Source organism: Pocillopora verrucosa, chromosome 9 (genome assembly GCF_036669915.1).
Source record: "Pocillopora verrucosa isolate sample1 chromosome 9, ASM3666991v2, whole genome shotgun sequence".
Taxonomy (NCBI): domain Eukaryota; kingdom Metazoa; phylum Cnidaria; class Anthozoa; order Scleractinia; family Pocilloporidae; genus Pocillopora; species Pocillopora verrucosa.
Genome location: NC_089320.1, coordinates 11,328,377 through 11,343,359, shown reverse-complemented (window position 1 = coordinate 11,343,359; position 14,983 = coordinate 11,328,377). Strand labels below are relative to the sequence as shown.

The 14,983-nt window shown below is 39.4% G+C and overlaps 1 protein-coding gene across 1 annotated transcript in view; it reads right to left on the bottom strand.

Annotated features, from left to right (window-relative positions):
- Positions 1-374: 374 nt before the first annotated feature.
- The window catches only part of LOC131793806 (intermembrane lipid transfer protein VPS13D), a 63,094-nt gene continuing 48,485 nt past the window's right edge, over positions 375-14,983 (bottom strand). Inside the window, 22 exon segments of the mRNA XM_066171669.1 lie at positions 375-1,833; positions 2,231-2,349; positions 3,079-3,245; positions 3,481-3,737; positions 4,394-4,600; positions 5,136-5,303; positions 5,944-6,017; positions 6,495-6,676; positions 7,076-7,224; positions 7,547-7,702; positions 8,286-8,345; positions 8,782-8,979; positions 9,697-9,863; positions 10,235-10,307; positions 10,645-10,863; positions 11,179-11,305; positions 11,976-12,135; positions 12,733-12,802; positions 13,152-13,275; positions 13,719-13,796; positions 13,946-14,043; positions 14,533-14,677. Coding sequence (XP_066027766.1) covers positions 1,741-1,833; positions 2,231-2,349; positions 3,079-3,245; positions 3,481-3,737; positions 4,394-4,600; positions 5,136-5,303; positions 5,944-6,017; positions 6,495-6,676; positions 7,076-7,224; positions 7,547-7,702; positions 8,286-8,345; positions 8,782-8,979; positions 9,697-9,863; positions 10,235-10,307; positions 10,645-10,863; positions 11,179-11,305; positions 11,976-12,135; positions 12,733-12,802; positions 13,152-13,275; positions 13,719-13,796; positions 13,946-14,043; positions 14,533-14,677 — 3,091 coding nt within the window. The 3' untranslated portion in view covers positions 375-1,740.

Genomic DNA, 14,983 nt, shown 5'->3' with positions numbered 1-14,983 from the left:
CGTGGACGATTCGAAGACCCTTGAAATTTTGTCTTTTAGTTGATCATAGCACTAATCTGAAACATTCGAAGTCCATTTCAGTTTAGTAAATGTCGAAACAGCCTTGTAGAGACAATACACATCGCAACGATCGATGCCATCACAATGGCACCAGGATTTCTGACTTCTTCGGAAGGACAGATCTCGAGTTCGAAGCCGACTAATTACGAAGAGTCCACGCCAATTAGCAAATATCCCAAAGTGCCCACAACAACTCGTTTCTATGCTATCGCGGCGTATCCACTAATTTAAAAAGGAAATGCGTTGTTTTATCACGGGTCTTTGACATGTCATTATCGGTTTCCACGATTACTAGATGGGAAACGAAGCAAACGTATATCATAGCAGTTTTATTCGAAAATCCCACATGAAAATTTACATCTTTTCGTCTCTACATACATTGCTTCAAAAATGTAGATTTCCACAATAGTCCATTTCACATTGTGTGCTTGGTTGCCAAGCCTTTAAACAGGAGCGAGGCTAAGGGTGACCTTGTTATGATACAAACCTTGCTGCTTTTCAAATACAAATTACTTTGTTATCATGCTAACTAGATACTTGTCTCTCTCACAACAAGGTCACCTTCAGCCTCACTCCAAATCAAAGGCTTGGCAACTAAGTACACAACTGTAAAATGGCCTATTGAAGTCAGCTTCTATCTTGAGAACGTCCACGATAAATCAAATATGCATATTCCCTGAGAAAAATATTGATTATGGGTATTTTAATTCTAAACTCTTTGGTACAAATTTGCGTCAAATAAGCAAAATATCTCGTGTTCTAATCGCGTGAGGATACTCAGCTGAAGTTGATGAATTTCTTTACCCAAAACATTTGAAATAAAACATCCTAAAATTCGGTAAACAAGATTTCATTCTTGTTCGGAACATGAAAATATTTCTGCTAACAAAATTGCACAATTTGTAAATACGTTATTCAAAGCTGTGTGCGTTTGCGAGTTGGGAGGGTGGGGGTAAATTACGTGAATAAATAAACCAGTTGCCCTGCCTCATGAACAACGAAATTAAATTGAAAATTGCCTAAAAGAACAAACAAAACAGTTCGCGAGACTGCTTTAAAAGTTGAGGAGTAATCCCCTCCTATTCCTTAATTCATTTTGTTAATTAAATAACCAACGTTTTAATTCATTGAAGTAATAACCTTCAAAGTCTTCTGAATTAAGGATTGTTTAATCTCTTTTGAAGATAATATTTAAGACCCTTTCTTTACCAAGAAGTGATTCGTAACTCTCTCTTCTTTACGTTAAATTTCCATGTATAATAATTACGAATGGTTGGTAGAGTGCCGACATCACCTCTTTCGTTGATGAGTTGGTATATTCTCATACCTGGTTTGTGTGATAATACGTTGATAATACATTCCTATCAACGCCGGAAGTTAAAAGGTTGACACTCACTATTGGATTTAGAAATATAACATCAACAAGTAAAAACTCTTCCAAGCGTTATCACTGGGGCCATACTTTTTTCTGAGCGTGATGAATAACTACGTTTTTCTTGGTCAGATAAATTTGACTGTCGTGATCGACTTAAGCTAATCAGTTAATACCTTCTTTCTACTTGGTCTTCAACCGGTCGAGCCCAGCTGTTTGCACCTGAATCTCTGTCAACTTCTCAATACATTGAGCCACTGTAGTCAACAAACATCTCTTCTATAAACCGTTTCATAGTCAGCCATTGGTTATACTGGGGAAGTCGGTTCCTTGAGTTCCAATTTCACAGTTTGCTGTACCTCATCGTAGAGGTTCTTTGCATAGTTGATCTTCTGAGCCACCTGATTAAATCGACAAATAACGAAAATTTTTACTAATTGTAAAGGAGCTTACGTTTGGACACAAAAGGGTAACTGAATATAATTTTCAGCTTATTCAAGTAAACAGCGATGAGTAAGAATTTGTGGTGAGATATTCATAATGTAGTTAAAATGTAATGAAGTACATGATTATTTACCGTGTTTTTTCAGACAGTTCTTGATGAATTAGGCAAAGTGAAGTGGCTGAAGAAGATGTCTGAGGTGCGCGACTTACGAACTTCAGAGAAGCGCGCACAACTTGAATTGCAAAGATGTACTTAAAAGTGACCTACGAACCCCTTTATGGACAAAACCCCCTGCCCCTTCCCCGGAGGAATTTGTGGTGGCGCGAATCGATGTAAATTCAAATTTTACAAACCTTCTGAGAGATAACATTATCATCACATCTAACTCTTGGTCTTTTGCTGGGGTTCTTGGATGGTGTTGGCATACTGCTATTATCCGCCTTCATGACAAGCTCGATGTAATCCTTACCGTCTAAAAATGAAAATTTCAGACACAGTCTTTGGCTTAGAGTCAAAGAAATTTCAGAGGTAAAAATTCGCGTTTGACAAGTGTTACTGCGGTTGGTGTTGTTAACTCATCAGCTACACGAATCTTACAAAAGAATTGTTACATTAACCCAAATAATGTGAAAGGAAAACTTTAATTAAATCTCGATGTTTTCGGTATCCCTATGCACGGTGAGGCATTGCAGATACCTAGAGAAATGAGATGTAACCTCAATAGTTTAAAATCTCGACTAATAGGAGGCAAACCAGTTGGTCATTCACAAAACATCGATGATCTGAACTCGACATTAACGAAGAACAAATCTATTCCCGAGATGAAAATGATATAAAAAAACTTTCTGTAATGAAAATCAACCGTTTTCATCATGCAAACAAAACTAATAATCACAAGACCAGCGTTTCACTTGACCTCGTTTTGAAAGCGAAGCCCTTTAGAATACGGGAAGGGCCTATCGAGTATCAGAGTAAAACATTTCGAAATGCGACTTCCAGACTTCCAAATCCAGCACTCTAAACCTTTAGGCCATGCCTACTCTTCTTTCAGACCTCACGTAAACAAATCTTAAATGCAATAACGTCAAACGCCAATAGCGACCATTAAGATAACTGATAACCTTTCCACTGCTTGATACGAGTTGCTCGAGTCCCTTTCCCTCCTACCCCACCTACCATTTCCACTTCGAGAATTACTTACCACTCGCAATAGGTTGGCAAACAAAAAGGTCGGAAAACCGCACTAGAAGAACAATAGCCTCCGGTGAGGGGATCCCACGGGCTCGCACAAAGTACACTGCCTCTGTACTGACAATAGCTTTAAGGCGGTCTTCCTTATCGCGTCTAACAGACTCCGATAACACAAACCTGAGGAAACAAGACCCGCTAAGTTACCTCAGTTTCCAAAAAGTCATTTCTGGTTTTAAATCTTTATCTAAGTTTCTAGGTTTCGAAGGTGGAGACAAATATAGGATTGAAAGACATTTAATTCTAAAACAGCTGCAGTTAACCTCGTATAGAACTTCGCAATTTACGACATTAGAACAAATCAACTTTCAAACTTGACCTTTTTCAATCTGTTAAGTCAATGAAAACTCCTTACTTTTCGTTGAAGTTGCCTTCATTTAATTTCAACATGATTTCTTGGCCTTCAGCGTGCGTCCTGGAGAACCGTGGGATAGCACCACTTGGTCCAAAACAATTCCTACGTAAGCGCGCTTGTTTTGGCGGGAAATATCTGGAGCTACGCGTCGCTTGTCCTCGGACGGCTGCTGCAGCACCAGATGCAAAGTCCAGAACTCCAGCGGTTGGTTTGGTAACTGTTCCGACAATGCCTTTACCAATACCAGATATAAAACCCTAAGAAAACAAAAGGCTAAGATTTATTCATCATTCAAAGTCCATACCTGAAAACTACTTGCATTCGCTAAAATGGAATATAAAAAAATCTCACAGCACTGCATGTGTAAGTCGACACAATGATTAATCGCTAGTCGCTCATTTACCAAACCACCAACGGAACACCACGTGAAGGATTAGCGACATACTTGAACATAGAAATCAATTCGTATCCGTTTTCATCGATTAAGTGTATGTTGCAATGAAGAGGTTATACGAAAAAGCCTCTACACTGAAATAATTTAACCTGGAGCAGATAATGCAAAACAATAAATTTACACGAATTTGCTGAAAATGGCAGAAATTACATTGTATCTTGAGTAAAAGCGTGGTAACACTTCACACACTGGCCATTTGTTGATTGAGCAATCGACGAAAAGGACAGAATGTCAAGCAAAATCTTCTAACAACGAAATTCATCCTCCCGAAGCTACCGCCTCGGTTGTTTCCTCGTCCTTAAGTCATGTGTTTCACCGTTCTAAACGTTTCATCTTCCCCTTCCTCTCCATAAAGAATTACAAATAGCACGAGTCCTCCTCTACGTATAAGTACTGAACTTTGGGTCCAAATTGTTTAATGACGGAGCAACATACGACCAGAAGTGTAGGTAAACTTACTGAGAGTCCTGCGTTATGTGCTCCCTCTATTGGCTGTGTTACAATACTTGTAAGTCCACCAACAATACCCATCCCCAGGCCCTTTACGCCAGCTACAAAGTGATCTTTGGAGCTGCTAAACCTCTCGGCCCGCATTGCGTCACGGCTCTCCTGGAATTTACTGTCCATGGAAGCGTTCCACAAACCATCAGACAGAGAACCAGTGAGCTGCAGAAACACAAAATCAGTTTACATCTTGAAAAGCGCATGAAGGACAACTTAACTTTTACTTTAGAGGAACCTTGTCACGACAAGAGGTGAAAAAAAACACAATCTCCACAGGATACAGAAAAGCAACTGCGAAGTGTCATTTTCAGGGACAGTATAGCTTTGTTATTCTATCGATTCAGTTAGCTTAAAAAATGGTATCTTTTAAAGTATCTGTGGTTTCAAAGTATTGTTATTGTCATATCTCGATCAAGCGTAACGTGTCTGCGGAGGAACGAGGCTTTTCAATGTAACCCTTAGCATGTTCATAATTCAAATTTTTCGCAACCGTGGAAATAAAGCCGATAAAATTCCCAAATGCTTTCCAATTCTCAATACGGGTGCTACATAGAAGGATGGTTATCTCACATAAAAAGGAACAAAAAATAACCGTACAAAGCTAATGGCGGCTAATTCTGAAGGGGTTCCCGAAGATGGGGATATATAGGTGTATGTAACGACACAGCGTAACCTCTTGACGGCTGGTCGTATTTACCTTGGCTGCCGAGTCAGAGACTCCGTGAGCCACGTTTATAAATAACCCTCCGACATTGCCTCTCCTGACCAGTCCCTCCAGGCCAGATGACACATCATTAAGTAGTCCCATGGGATTACCGAGCATATTGACTGAACCCACGATAGCTATTTTCTGACTGAGGACTTCCTACAGGTAATCAAAAGAGACACAAAAACAAATGATTCATCAGCATTTCTATCCTCTTTTTTTCTCTTCTCGACGACACTTTTAGGAAGCAGCCCGCAGAACTCTCACGATGTCTCAATGCTTAAATCTTGCCAACATCTCTAAATATGAATTTTAAAATTTTTAACTAGGTAGACGGGTTTCTCGCCTTAAAAAATCTACACCAGAAATTTAATTCTGTTTGAGTACGCACAAGCAGTTCATATTCAGAATGGTAGTTAGATACTGTTACGTAAAATTGCGCCGGTTCTTCTAATTTGTGCTGTTGTGTTTGTTTCTTAGTATTTTGAGCGAAATATTTGTAATCCCTTAAGCTGTAGTTTCGTTATTCTATGGTCCAGGTCCCTTTTGTTTTGCTGACATACGTCATACTACGTCCTGGGATTCATTCATGATTCATATTGTTGTAAGTCAGGATGTAATGTCGCTGTTATGTCGCCTTCACCAAAACATCGAACTCGTAACAAATACATGCTAGTCACAACGCCGGGTATGAATAATGAGAAAATCATTCGGGAAAAACACATCAACATAACGAGTTGATTCAGCAAAGTCGCTCAACGAAATTTACAAGAAAGACTGGACCGTTTGCAATACCTACATCAGTATAATGTTTGCCGATGGAGTCCAGATGAGAAGACAGGGTGTCAAACGGATGAGACCGAGAAAAAGTTTCTAAAATCAAACAGTAATAATTAGGTCTACAATGCCGGTGGGCCCTATGGTAGAGCAGTAAAGTACTCTGGAGATTACAATACTCATGCAGAAGAAAGAATTCAGTGTTCATGATAATAGCTTGGATATCATTACTAAAACAATTATTCTCCTTATGCAAAATGGAGCCAAAGCCAAAAAGTCGTTTATCATTGGCAAACTGTTTAACCCCTAACCCCAAAGAGTGATTGGCATCTAATATCTCATTACAGTATCAACCTTGGATCTAGTATAAATGTCAAGAGAACAAAGGAAATGATCTCTAATTTAAGAAGCTCCCGATTGTCAAAAAAATCATCCTTGTCATTACCGCAAGAAATGTACAGAGATCAATGTGGAGAATATGAATACTGCTGTTAGGGTGTAAAGTACAATTCACCTTGAAAAAATTAAACCGAACAGAAGATTAGTTTCCTTTGTAGGTACATGCACACCAACCTAAGTCAACTGTAGCATCCTCTAAGTTCACCAGCATCAGCCCCAGACTACTTTTCAGGCTCTGAAGATCCTCAGGAAGCCTTCCAGCACTGGATACAGACAGCTTTATTTGGGTGGAGTTTAGCTGAAGATGCTCAAAGTAATACCTCTTTAAGGAACCAGATGAACTTGGCAATGTCGGCCTACCGATGCAAAATTCACTTTCAACACTTTGTTTAGTAACGACCCGACCTACACTTTCAGATCTAATAAGTTAAGACACCGCTTTGGAACACAACTTGCGATGTTCCCCTACCTCTCTTCCCCTTTCAATGCTGTAAATTCCCACTATGTTTAATGTATCTTGGAAACCAACACGAGAGGAGCTGGGAGGCGCAAGTGTCCCAAAAAAAATGTGTTCGTGAGTGTGGTTACAAATTATCCATATTGGGTAATTTCAAAGACTCGAGAGAATCCTCGTACCAGATTAAATTGCTTAATCAATTCGTGATTCAAAAATAACAGTTACGTTTGTAAAACAAAAACACGTATAGTAGCTTAGCGGCTTCAATGAATAAAACTCAACGCAAATGCTTGGAAACCTTTGTGTGGCATAAAGACACTCGTCTTCCCCCTGGTTTGCACCAACAATGTCATCATCTTGCTGTACATATCCAAAGAACTGCAGAAGCTTTAACAGCAACAATTCCTCGATCTGAAGAGTCATCTTACGCAGTGATATATCCAGTGTCTGCAATGATTACGTAGCAGTAATCAACCAAATAAATAAATAAATACAAAATTAATTAGATTAATTCACTGATAGTTCAATCGGTTTTGCAGCCAATCAGTGCACCTGACGCAGATTCATGTCACACTGAAACATGCATCAAAATTGTAAACGATTGTACTCATTATTAAACAAGTAAAATATTTGCTTTCACACAGAGGTGCACGGCTGAATGTTGCTTAAATTTTTTAATTATAGCAAAAACACTTTGCAGAGACAGAAACTGACGCACCAGTGGAACTCTATTTCGTCCTCACAATCACTTTATCCTTGAATTACTGACCTTGAATATTTCCACATTTGGAAGTCTGCTGGGTTCTTTGGATGCTGATACACGGAGTGAAGGCTGTTTTGACATGGTCTCTTCTTTAGAGCCTTTTTCAGGGAAGGAAGGGAAGAGAAGAACTGGAAGCTGACTGGCGAACACTTGATTGTCAATCTTTAAATGAAATGGATGGTATGGATGAAAGATTAAGTGATTTTAATAAAATAAATTACAAATATGGTCTATTTTGAGCTCTGTCGTCGTGTAAATAAAGAATACATTCATTCTGCGCGAGGCAAAGAATAACGAAACCCTTAATTCGAGTCTCAGTCTATGCATGAGAAAAGCCAAATGGTTTGCATCTCAACCAGCATGTTAAAGATTTCAACTCTCTTATGTTTAAATTGATTTTTTGTCCGCCTAACTTTCTCAACCCTTCTGGTTTTTGAACTATTAACACTGGTATTTCAATTTATATATTATTTCACTGTTTTCCCCGCCTTCCAGCGCACTCCATTTTACAGAACAAGAAACTTGCATGTGACACAATACAGGTACACTGGGTAACTCTCCCAACAAACATATAACTATTTGATCCTTTGCCGCAAAAGTGGAAAATGCGCAGGTTTAAGCATTGCCACGACTCAAAAGCAAGTAATGACAGATTGCTATAAAAAGGTACCGCATATATTCCCGTAATAACGATTTTAAGTTTGGATAGGGTATTATTTCGATGTGCGATACATACAACACACACCTGAATACGTCCAATACTGCCTTCGAGTGTTTCCAGCTTTGAGCTTCTTAAGTAGTCCACCTGAAGACGAAAATTATGGACGCGATCGATCGATTGAACAACGTGATTTGACGGCCTTTTTCTTAAATAATGCACTTGCTCGGTGTTTTTTTAATTTCTAAATGTTCCAGCCAAACTTCAGATTATAGCTCCCAATGCCGCTCGGAGTTCGAGCGTTAATGGTTGACAAATAGAAGTAATCTTGATTTGGTAGGTTTGATTAAAATTAATCTGGATTTGAGCTAAATCTGACGATAACAATACACAGAAGACTATCAGTAATATACAACTGTCGTTAGTAAAATTACGCATTCAATTCAGATGATTTGTTTTCTTAAACTGAACGTAACCATTCAAAAGTAACGAGTAAAGTTAACGAAGTAACGAAATTGTGCAATAGTGAATTCTATTGTGCAGTCGAAAAACTAAAAAGTATTATTGTGCAGTCGTAAATTACCTCGATTTGTTCCAGATTTATGAACACCAGTTCCTCTGGCACAGAGTTAATGACAGACACACCAATCCCTCCAGCTAAGCGAATGTGTACTTCAAGAGCTGAGCAATCCCCCTCATTACCCAGGCTACTCACAGTTGGTTGCCTCAAACCGCCTTTCCGTTCGACTAGCATCCATTCCTTCTCGGCTTCGTCTTCAGACTAATCAAATATCGCATTCAAAATATTTCACATCAGTTTCGAAATCAAAGTAGACACACTGCAAAAGTTAATAAAACAATTTCTTCCCACTATATCTATGAGACGAACGATCGGCTTTCAGTTTTCCATTTACAAGGCTTCTCATCGCGAGCACAGAAAGTATCCTCGGAATTTAACTGACGACGGAACATCCGATCAAACGTTGGTGAAAACATCAGCCGCTTTCTCAAATTCAACTATTTTTTCAGCTTTAAGACACGGCAGCTGCCAAAGACTCTTTCTATTTGCAGCTTCGAGTTCAGCTGCAATTTTCATTGACGCAATCAGCACAGCGTTAACGAGCCCTCGTTCTAACGGAGGCGAATGCGTTGAAAGCGCCGGGTTTGCAGGTTTTCAACCCACTCATTAAAAGCTCAGATATACCCCTAACTCACGCAAATTACGACAGCCTGTAAAAGGGTCATGTTCCTAGCACAAGAATACTTGACAAGTTTTCAAATAAGACTACGAGCTTCTACAAACTGTCTTTTGGCAAAAATGGGTTGGTATTCAATCAAGAAATGAGACCGATTAGTTATGCGTCACCAGAGGCAAGATGCTCCAGTACGACTTGTTAGTTTTCAATGCCTCTGATGAAGATTTCCTGAATTTCACGCTTTTAAAGTGGACCTTTCGCTCACTGACAGTTTAAAAGGTACGTTTCCTAACAGGTCTCACCTGCTGTAAACAGTCAGTGATCTGCAACACTCGTGTTGGACCATCTGCTAGAACCTTTACTCCAAGGCAGCCTGAGCCAGGCCTTAGTTTACACGTGCTGATGCACTGTTCGATAGGAATCTGATCATTTTTAGTAATGTTGGCAGGACCAAGCACTGCATCTACACCTAGAAAAACAAATACATCGCTATTTCAAGAAAATTGTCACTCTTTTGGTGACGAGTGCGGGACCAAGAGAAAGTATAGCGCTCCCACGAGGGATCGAATCCCGGACCTACGATTTCGCAATCCGATGATCTACCTCTGAATTTCCTTAAAGAGATGTGTGCTAAATCCGGTATTCATTTAACCTGGGCGACAGCTGAGATGAAGAAAAATTACTAATATTTTGGTTTTGTACGACATTTCAAGGAGCCCTCGCACCTCTCCAATACGGTCCCCGTCTTCAAATTAATAACTCCGCCTGCAGTATGTTTAAGCTGTTCAAGCAGTATTGAAGGTTTATGAACATTATACAGCATTTGCCTAATTTTCTTACCATCTCTTAATCCTTTAACGCCACCTCTTGGCTGTACATAAAGTCCAGGAAGATCACATTTCATGCGATTATCCTAACAACAACAAGAACAAGATTCAAATGAAGATTAGAAGTGACAACGAGGGATGAGAAAAAACCCTTCCAAATTACACTCTTTATTCTTTGTGTTAAACTAAGAGAAGTCTCCCATCAAAAACGAGGTGAAGAATTATGATAACAAGCGCATTTACGACTTAAAGAAACCGTAGAACTTTAAGGCGAAGGGCATTAGACTGCTGATAAAATTCAAAAAATTGCTTGTCGAAGTATATGGTATCAATTGAACGATTTTTATGTGGCAGATCATTGAGTAACTCTTTCGTAGCTTAGCAGACATTAATTTGCGACCTCAGTTAAAGTGTTCCCGTTACCTCTGTGAAGGACCACGTCTGTGAATGCAGCCGCCTTTGGTTATATTTACTCAACACGAGTCGCACGTACTTGCCACAAGTGGGTGGAGCCAAGCTGTCAATATCCAGGACTAATCCTCCTTTAGACGAAGACGGCTTCACAGAAGGAGTGGAGGAGCCTTCATGACGTAATTGACCCTCGCCAGTCAGTCGCCAAAGTTGGGATCTTTTGAGAGGTTCCTGAGACGAGCAAAACGCCGTTAGAATAGGCAGCCTGTGTCAGTTCTTTTACTCTCAAGCGTGATAAGCACAAAAATCATCCAGACAATTCCAACACACGTTCTACCATCTATTTTTAATCATATCAAAGGCGACGAGTCATAAGCACCATCGGTTTTTTTCTGTCTATCCTCAGCCCTCCACCGCCACGCTTGGTAAAATTACAAAGATATCTTTCAGTTTAATTCTCAAAGTGGCCTACGCGCTGACGCCATTTTAGTAGGGGCAAAAAAGTTTTGTCTTTATCTTTTTTTTTTTTTCTTTTCTTATTCGTACCTTTCTTCTGAGCAACACCGCTGATCCCTGAGGTACATCTAAAACAAGCTCCCTCATATCAAGAGACGATTCATCTGCAGCTAAAGCAGGTTGGAGGTGAACTGAGCCACACATGTGTCCATCAGCACTGAAAGATCATTTCACAAAGGAGAATAAGAATGAAAATTAAATGAATCCTTGTCGGAAGAGAGTTTTACCAGGGCACTTCTTAACCCTTCTCCTTCCAAGTTCCCTTTATCAGTTCTCCTTACTGCCTGTCATACAGTTCTCAAAATGTTGCTTCAGAGAATTTGGCACTGAATCAACTAATAATCCCTTAATCAATACTGTTATTTATTCTCAACACTTTTCTCCTTGATATTGTATTTATTTTGTAAGGAGGAATTCTGCTTGGCACCCACGAGTTTTAAAGGGTTGATGAGTGTTAATTAGTTCATTGCTGAGTTTGCATGTAAAGAATATCGTTGACACAATGATCCAACAGTCACTAGAATTTTTATCTTGAAATGCCATAATTTTTATCACTGTTTCATCAATTTGCAAAGTTCCTGATGCCTGAATATCCAAAGCACTGATAACTATTAAATAAAACAACCAGTAAACTTAACTTAAACGCATAGCGACTCTCACTTCAGATTGAAAACTACCTTGCAACTACCTTGAGCACGAAGGAGGGAGCTATGCATGACATGACACTGCCAGAATGAAAAAGCAGTAGAGAGGCAAAGCGTCTTCTTTTTTTCCACACCGACAGAACACTGAAAAACTTAAATGAACTAACCTAAACTGAACTTTACCTGGAAAATGTATGTGTAAGTACGACGTATATGGGGTTGTAATAGTAGAGCCGGTCGCTTCCTCCAAGCTCATTCATGCGATAGCGAGTGAAAGATCCACCTCCCATCACCCCAACAGACAGCTCAGGTAACAGAGTGGGTTCATCCCATGAGTAGGGAACTTCATTCAGAAATATAAAAATAGAAAAAAATCAGTCATATAGGGATTACGAACAATTTCGAAAGTAGCATACGGTAACGGGCAAAATCGAAAACAAATGTGCAATTTTCAATTGACAATTTGTTTATATTAGCTAAGACAAATGTAAAAATATATTTGCTCTCGCTCTGGTATGTGACTGAAATAGCACCAACAAGACAAAATTTAAGGTCTTCTCTGAGGTGCGAGACAGTCCTAGCTAATGATCCAAAAGTATTGAGTGCAAGAGCTCTCTTTCCATCAGTGGTAGTTTGAAAAAGCTTACTCTAGGTGCCTTAGGGAGAAAGGTTGGGATAGATGGCAATGTTTAGGTTTGGTCGTCCAATAAAGAAAAATGTTATCTATTTGTCACGAGTGTGGGAGAGAAAAAAATCTGAGCTACACAAAGGACCTCCCAAGTGAGAAATTCACTAAGCTACAGAAGACTCATCGGGAAGCGAACGAGATCTCTCGTCGCAAGCGAACTTGAAAAATAGCTCAACTCGCCTACAAGTTAAGAATTCAAGTCTCTTGTAACGAACCCAGCAACTTCAAAGAGTCTCAGTGCTCAAACAATACCTGATTGTTTTGCTTGAAGAATGGTTCTTGTTCTGTCTTCAGTTCCACACTGATAGAAAGTGATTGACACCTGAAAAACAAGAGAAAATCCTTTCATCGACTCTTTTTCCTACCACTATTGTTGCTAACATATGAACCTGATTACAGGATAGTATATCCGAACACTTTTGATTGTTCTTAACCCTTTAACCCCTAAAAGTGACCAGCATCTAAATTCTCCTTACAACACAACCCATGGCTCACACGTAAAGTTCACGAGAATAAAGAAAATGATCACCAACTAAAGAAGCTCTTAATTGTTAGACAAATTCTTCTTATCAGCAGCTTAAGAAATGTATGAAGAACAGTAAGGAGAATATGCATACTGATGGAAGATCATCTTCACGAATAAGCCACAGGTCTGTAACCACTAAACAAACCTCTGATAGGTTGTCAATCCTGAACGGCGGGGGAAGCTGGGAGGCATCAGTGAACAGAACGTGAAATGTTGCTCCTCTAAGCACCACCTCCACTCTCACAAACAACGAACAATCATTCAAACTCCTGCAGAAAAAATAATAAATTTATCATCATGCTCTAAGTAATACCTGCATTTTCCTAGCAGCTTGCTGATGATTTTCTGTTATTGTACAAGCTACTTTGGACCAATATCTCAATACATGCATTACGAGGTGAGGCGTAGCTTATGACACATAGACGTATAGTGAACACAAGGTTACTATGTACTCTGTTAACTCAAGAGCTCAAAAGACACAGAGAGGGAAACAGGCAACCAGGCAGATAGACGGCTAAACACACAAACAGACAAACCTTCAGACAGACAGACAGACAGGCAACCAGGCAGGTAGATAGACGGCTAAACACACAAACAGACAAACCTACAGACAGATAGACTGACTGACTGACGGACAGACACAACAAAAAGGAAGATAGCCTTGCAATTCACTTATTTCCTAATCTACTGCATAAGATAGAATTGCATATACCTCATGTTAATATGAAAAGAATCATCCTGATCGATCCTGAAGCCACCAGACCACTTGCAGTGAGAAACATCATTTAACCTGAAATAAAACCTTGATTAGAAATCTGTTGCGGACAAAAACAGCTGGTTGTGCCACGTGCTGTCCAAGCAATAGTATCAGGTACTCGCGTGGAGAAAAACACAAACAAAAAGGGTCCAAATAAAGAGCCAAAGTACAAGGTCCTTTACCTGATACACAAAAGTTGGTCTAAGTCTGTCCTGGGCCAATGGAAAAGCACCAGGGCCCCTGGCATGGCAGTGAGTGTTCCCTCTGGGTTGGTTGTTCCCTAAAGAGCAGACAAAACAAAAAGAGAGAATTTGGATGTTTTTCCTCTTACAGTAGAGCAGATAAATAGGTTATCATTAAGGGAAACGCACTTTCCAGAGACTGAGTTTTAAGATAACCTCCAAACTTCCTAAAAGGTATATAGTTTAGTGATATCAGCTGAGTCGATAATGTAAAAGGCTCCGTTAGCCCCTCTTCAGACTGACGAGGAGCTTATGCTCGAAACGTCAGCTTTAGAAACTCTTTGCGTTGGCCAATCTTTACTATCAACTCAGTTAGTAAAACCAGTTATCTTGTTAAACCTCCCACCGACTCGCACCACAGTTTCTTGAGGAACCAACCCCCTTTTTTCCAAAAAGTAACCTTGCCGTTCAAAAGTTGCCTTCAAATGGAACACAAATTCGAATATGGACAACGTCATTTTGAAAACAATTAAGCACCTTAATGAATAGAGATCAAGTAATTTCCAAAGGAACAAAAATTTGTATACCTGTTCCCTTACGAAGTGTCTCTGTGAAAAAGCTAGAGTATGATGAGTCCTATTTTCCAGCTGATATCGAGTAGCAAGGGTAACAATTCTTGTATCACGATATCGCCCTTGGCCAAAACGCACATCAATACCAATATCGTACACCCTGAAAACAACAACATGACGCGTATTTAACGTACGTTGATAGGTTGCTTTGACAAGACCTTCCTGATCCGAGCATTTTAGTTATCAATACTCATCTATGCTTTTTTTAGTTTGCTGTATTAACTCGCTTTGTTTTCGCCTTTGTTTAGTATCTGTTTTAACTCGTCTTCAAAAGTCTTACAAGTTCAGACACACTGATCAAGGGTAGAAGAAATTAATAGTTAAAGAATTAATAAAAACATAATAAATGCAAATAAATCATAATAATTCAAGGAGGTAAATAGAGGATATCAAATGACTGAGTGTA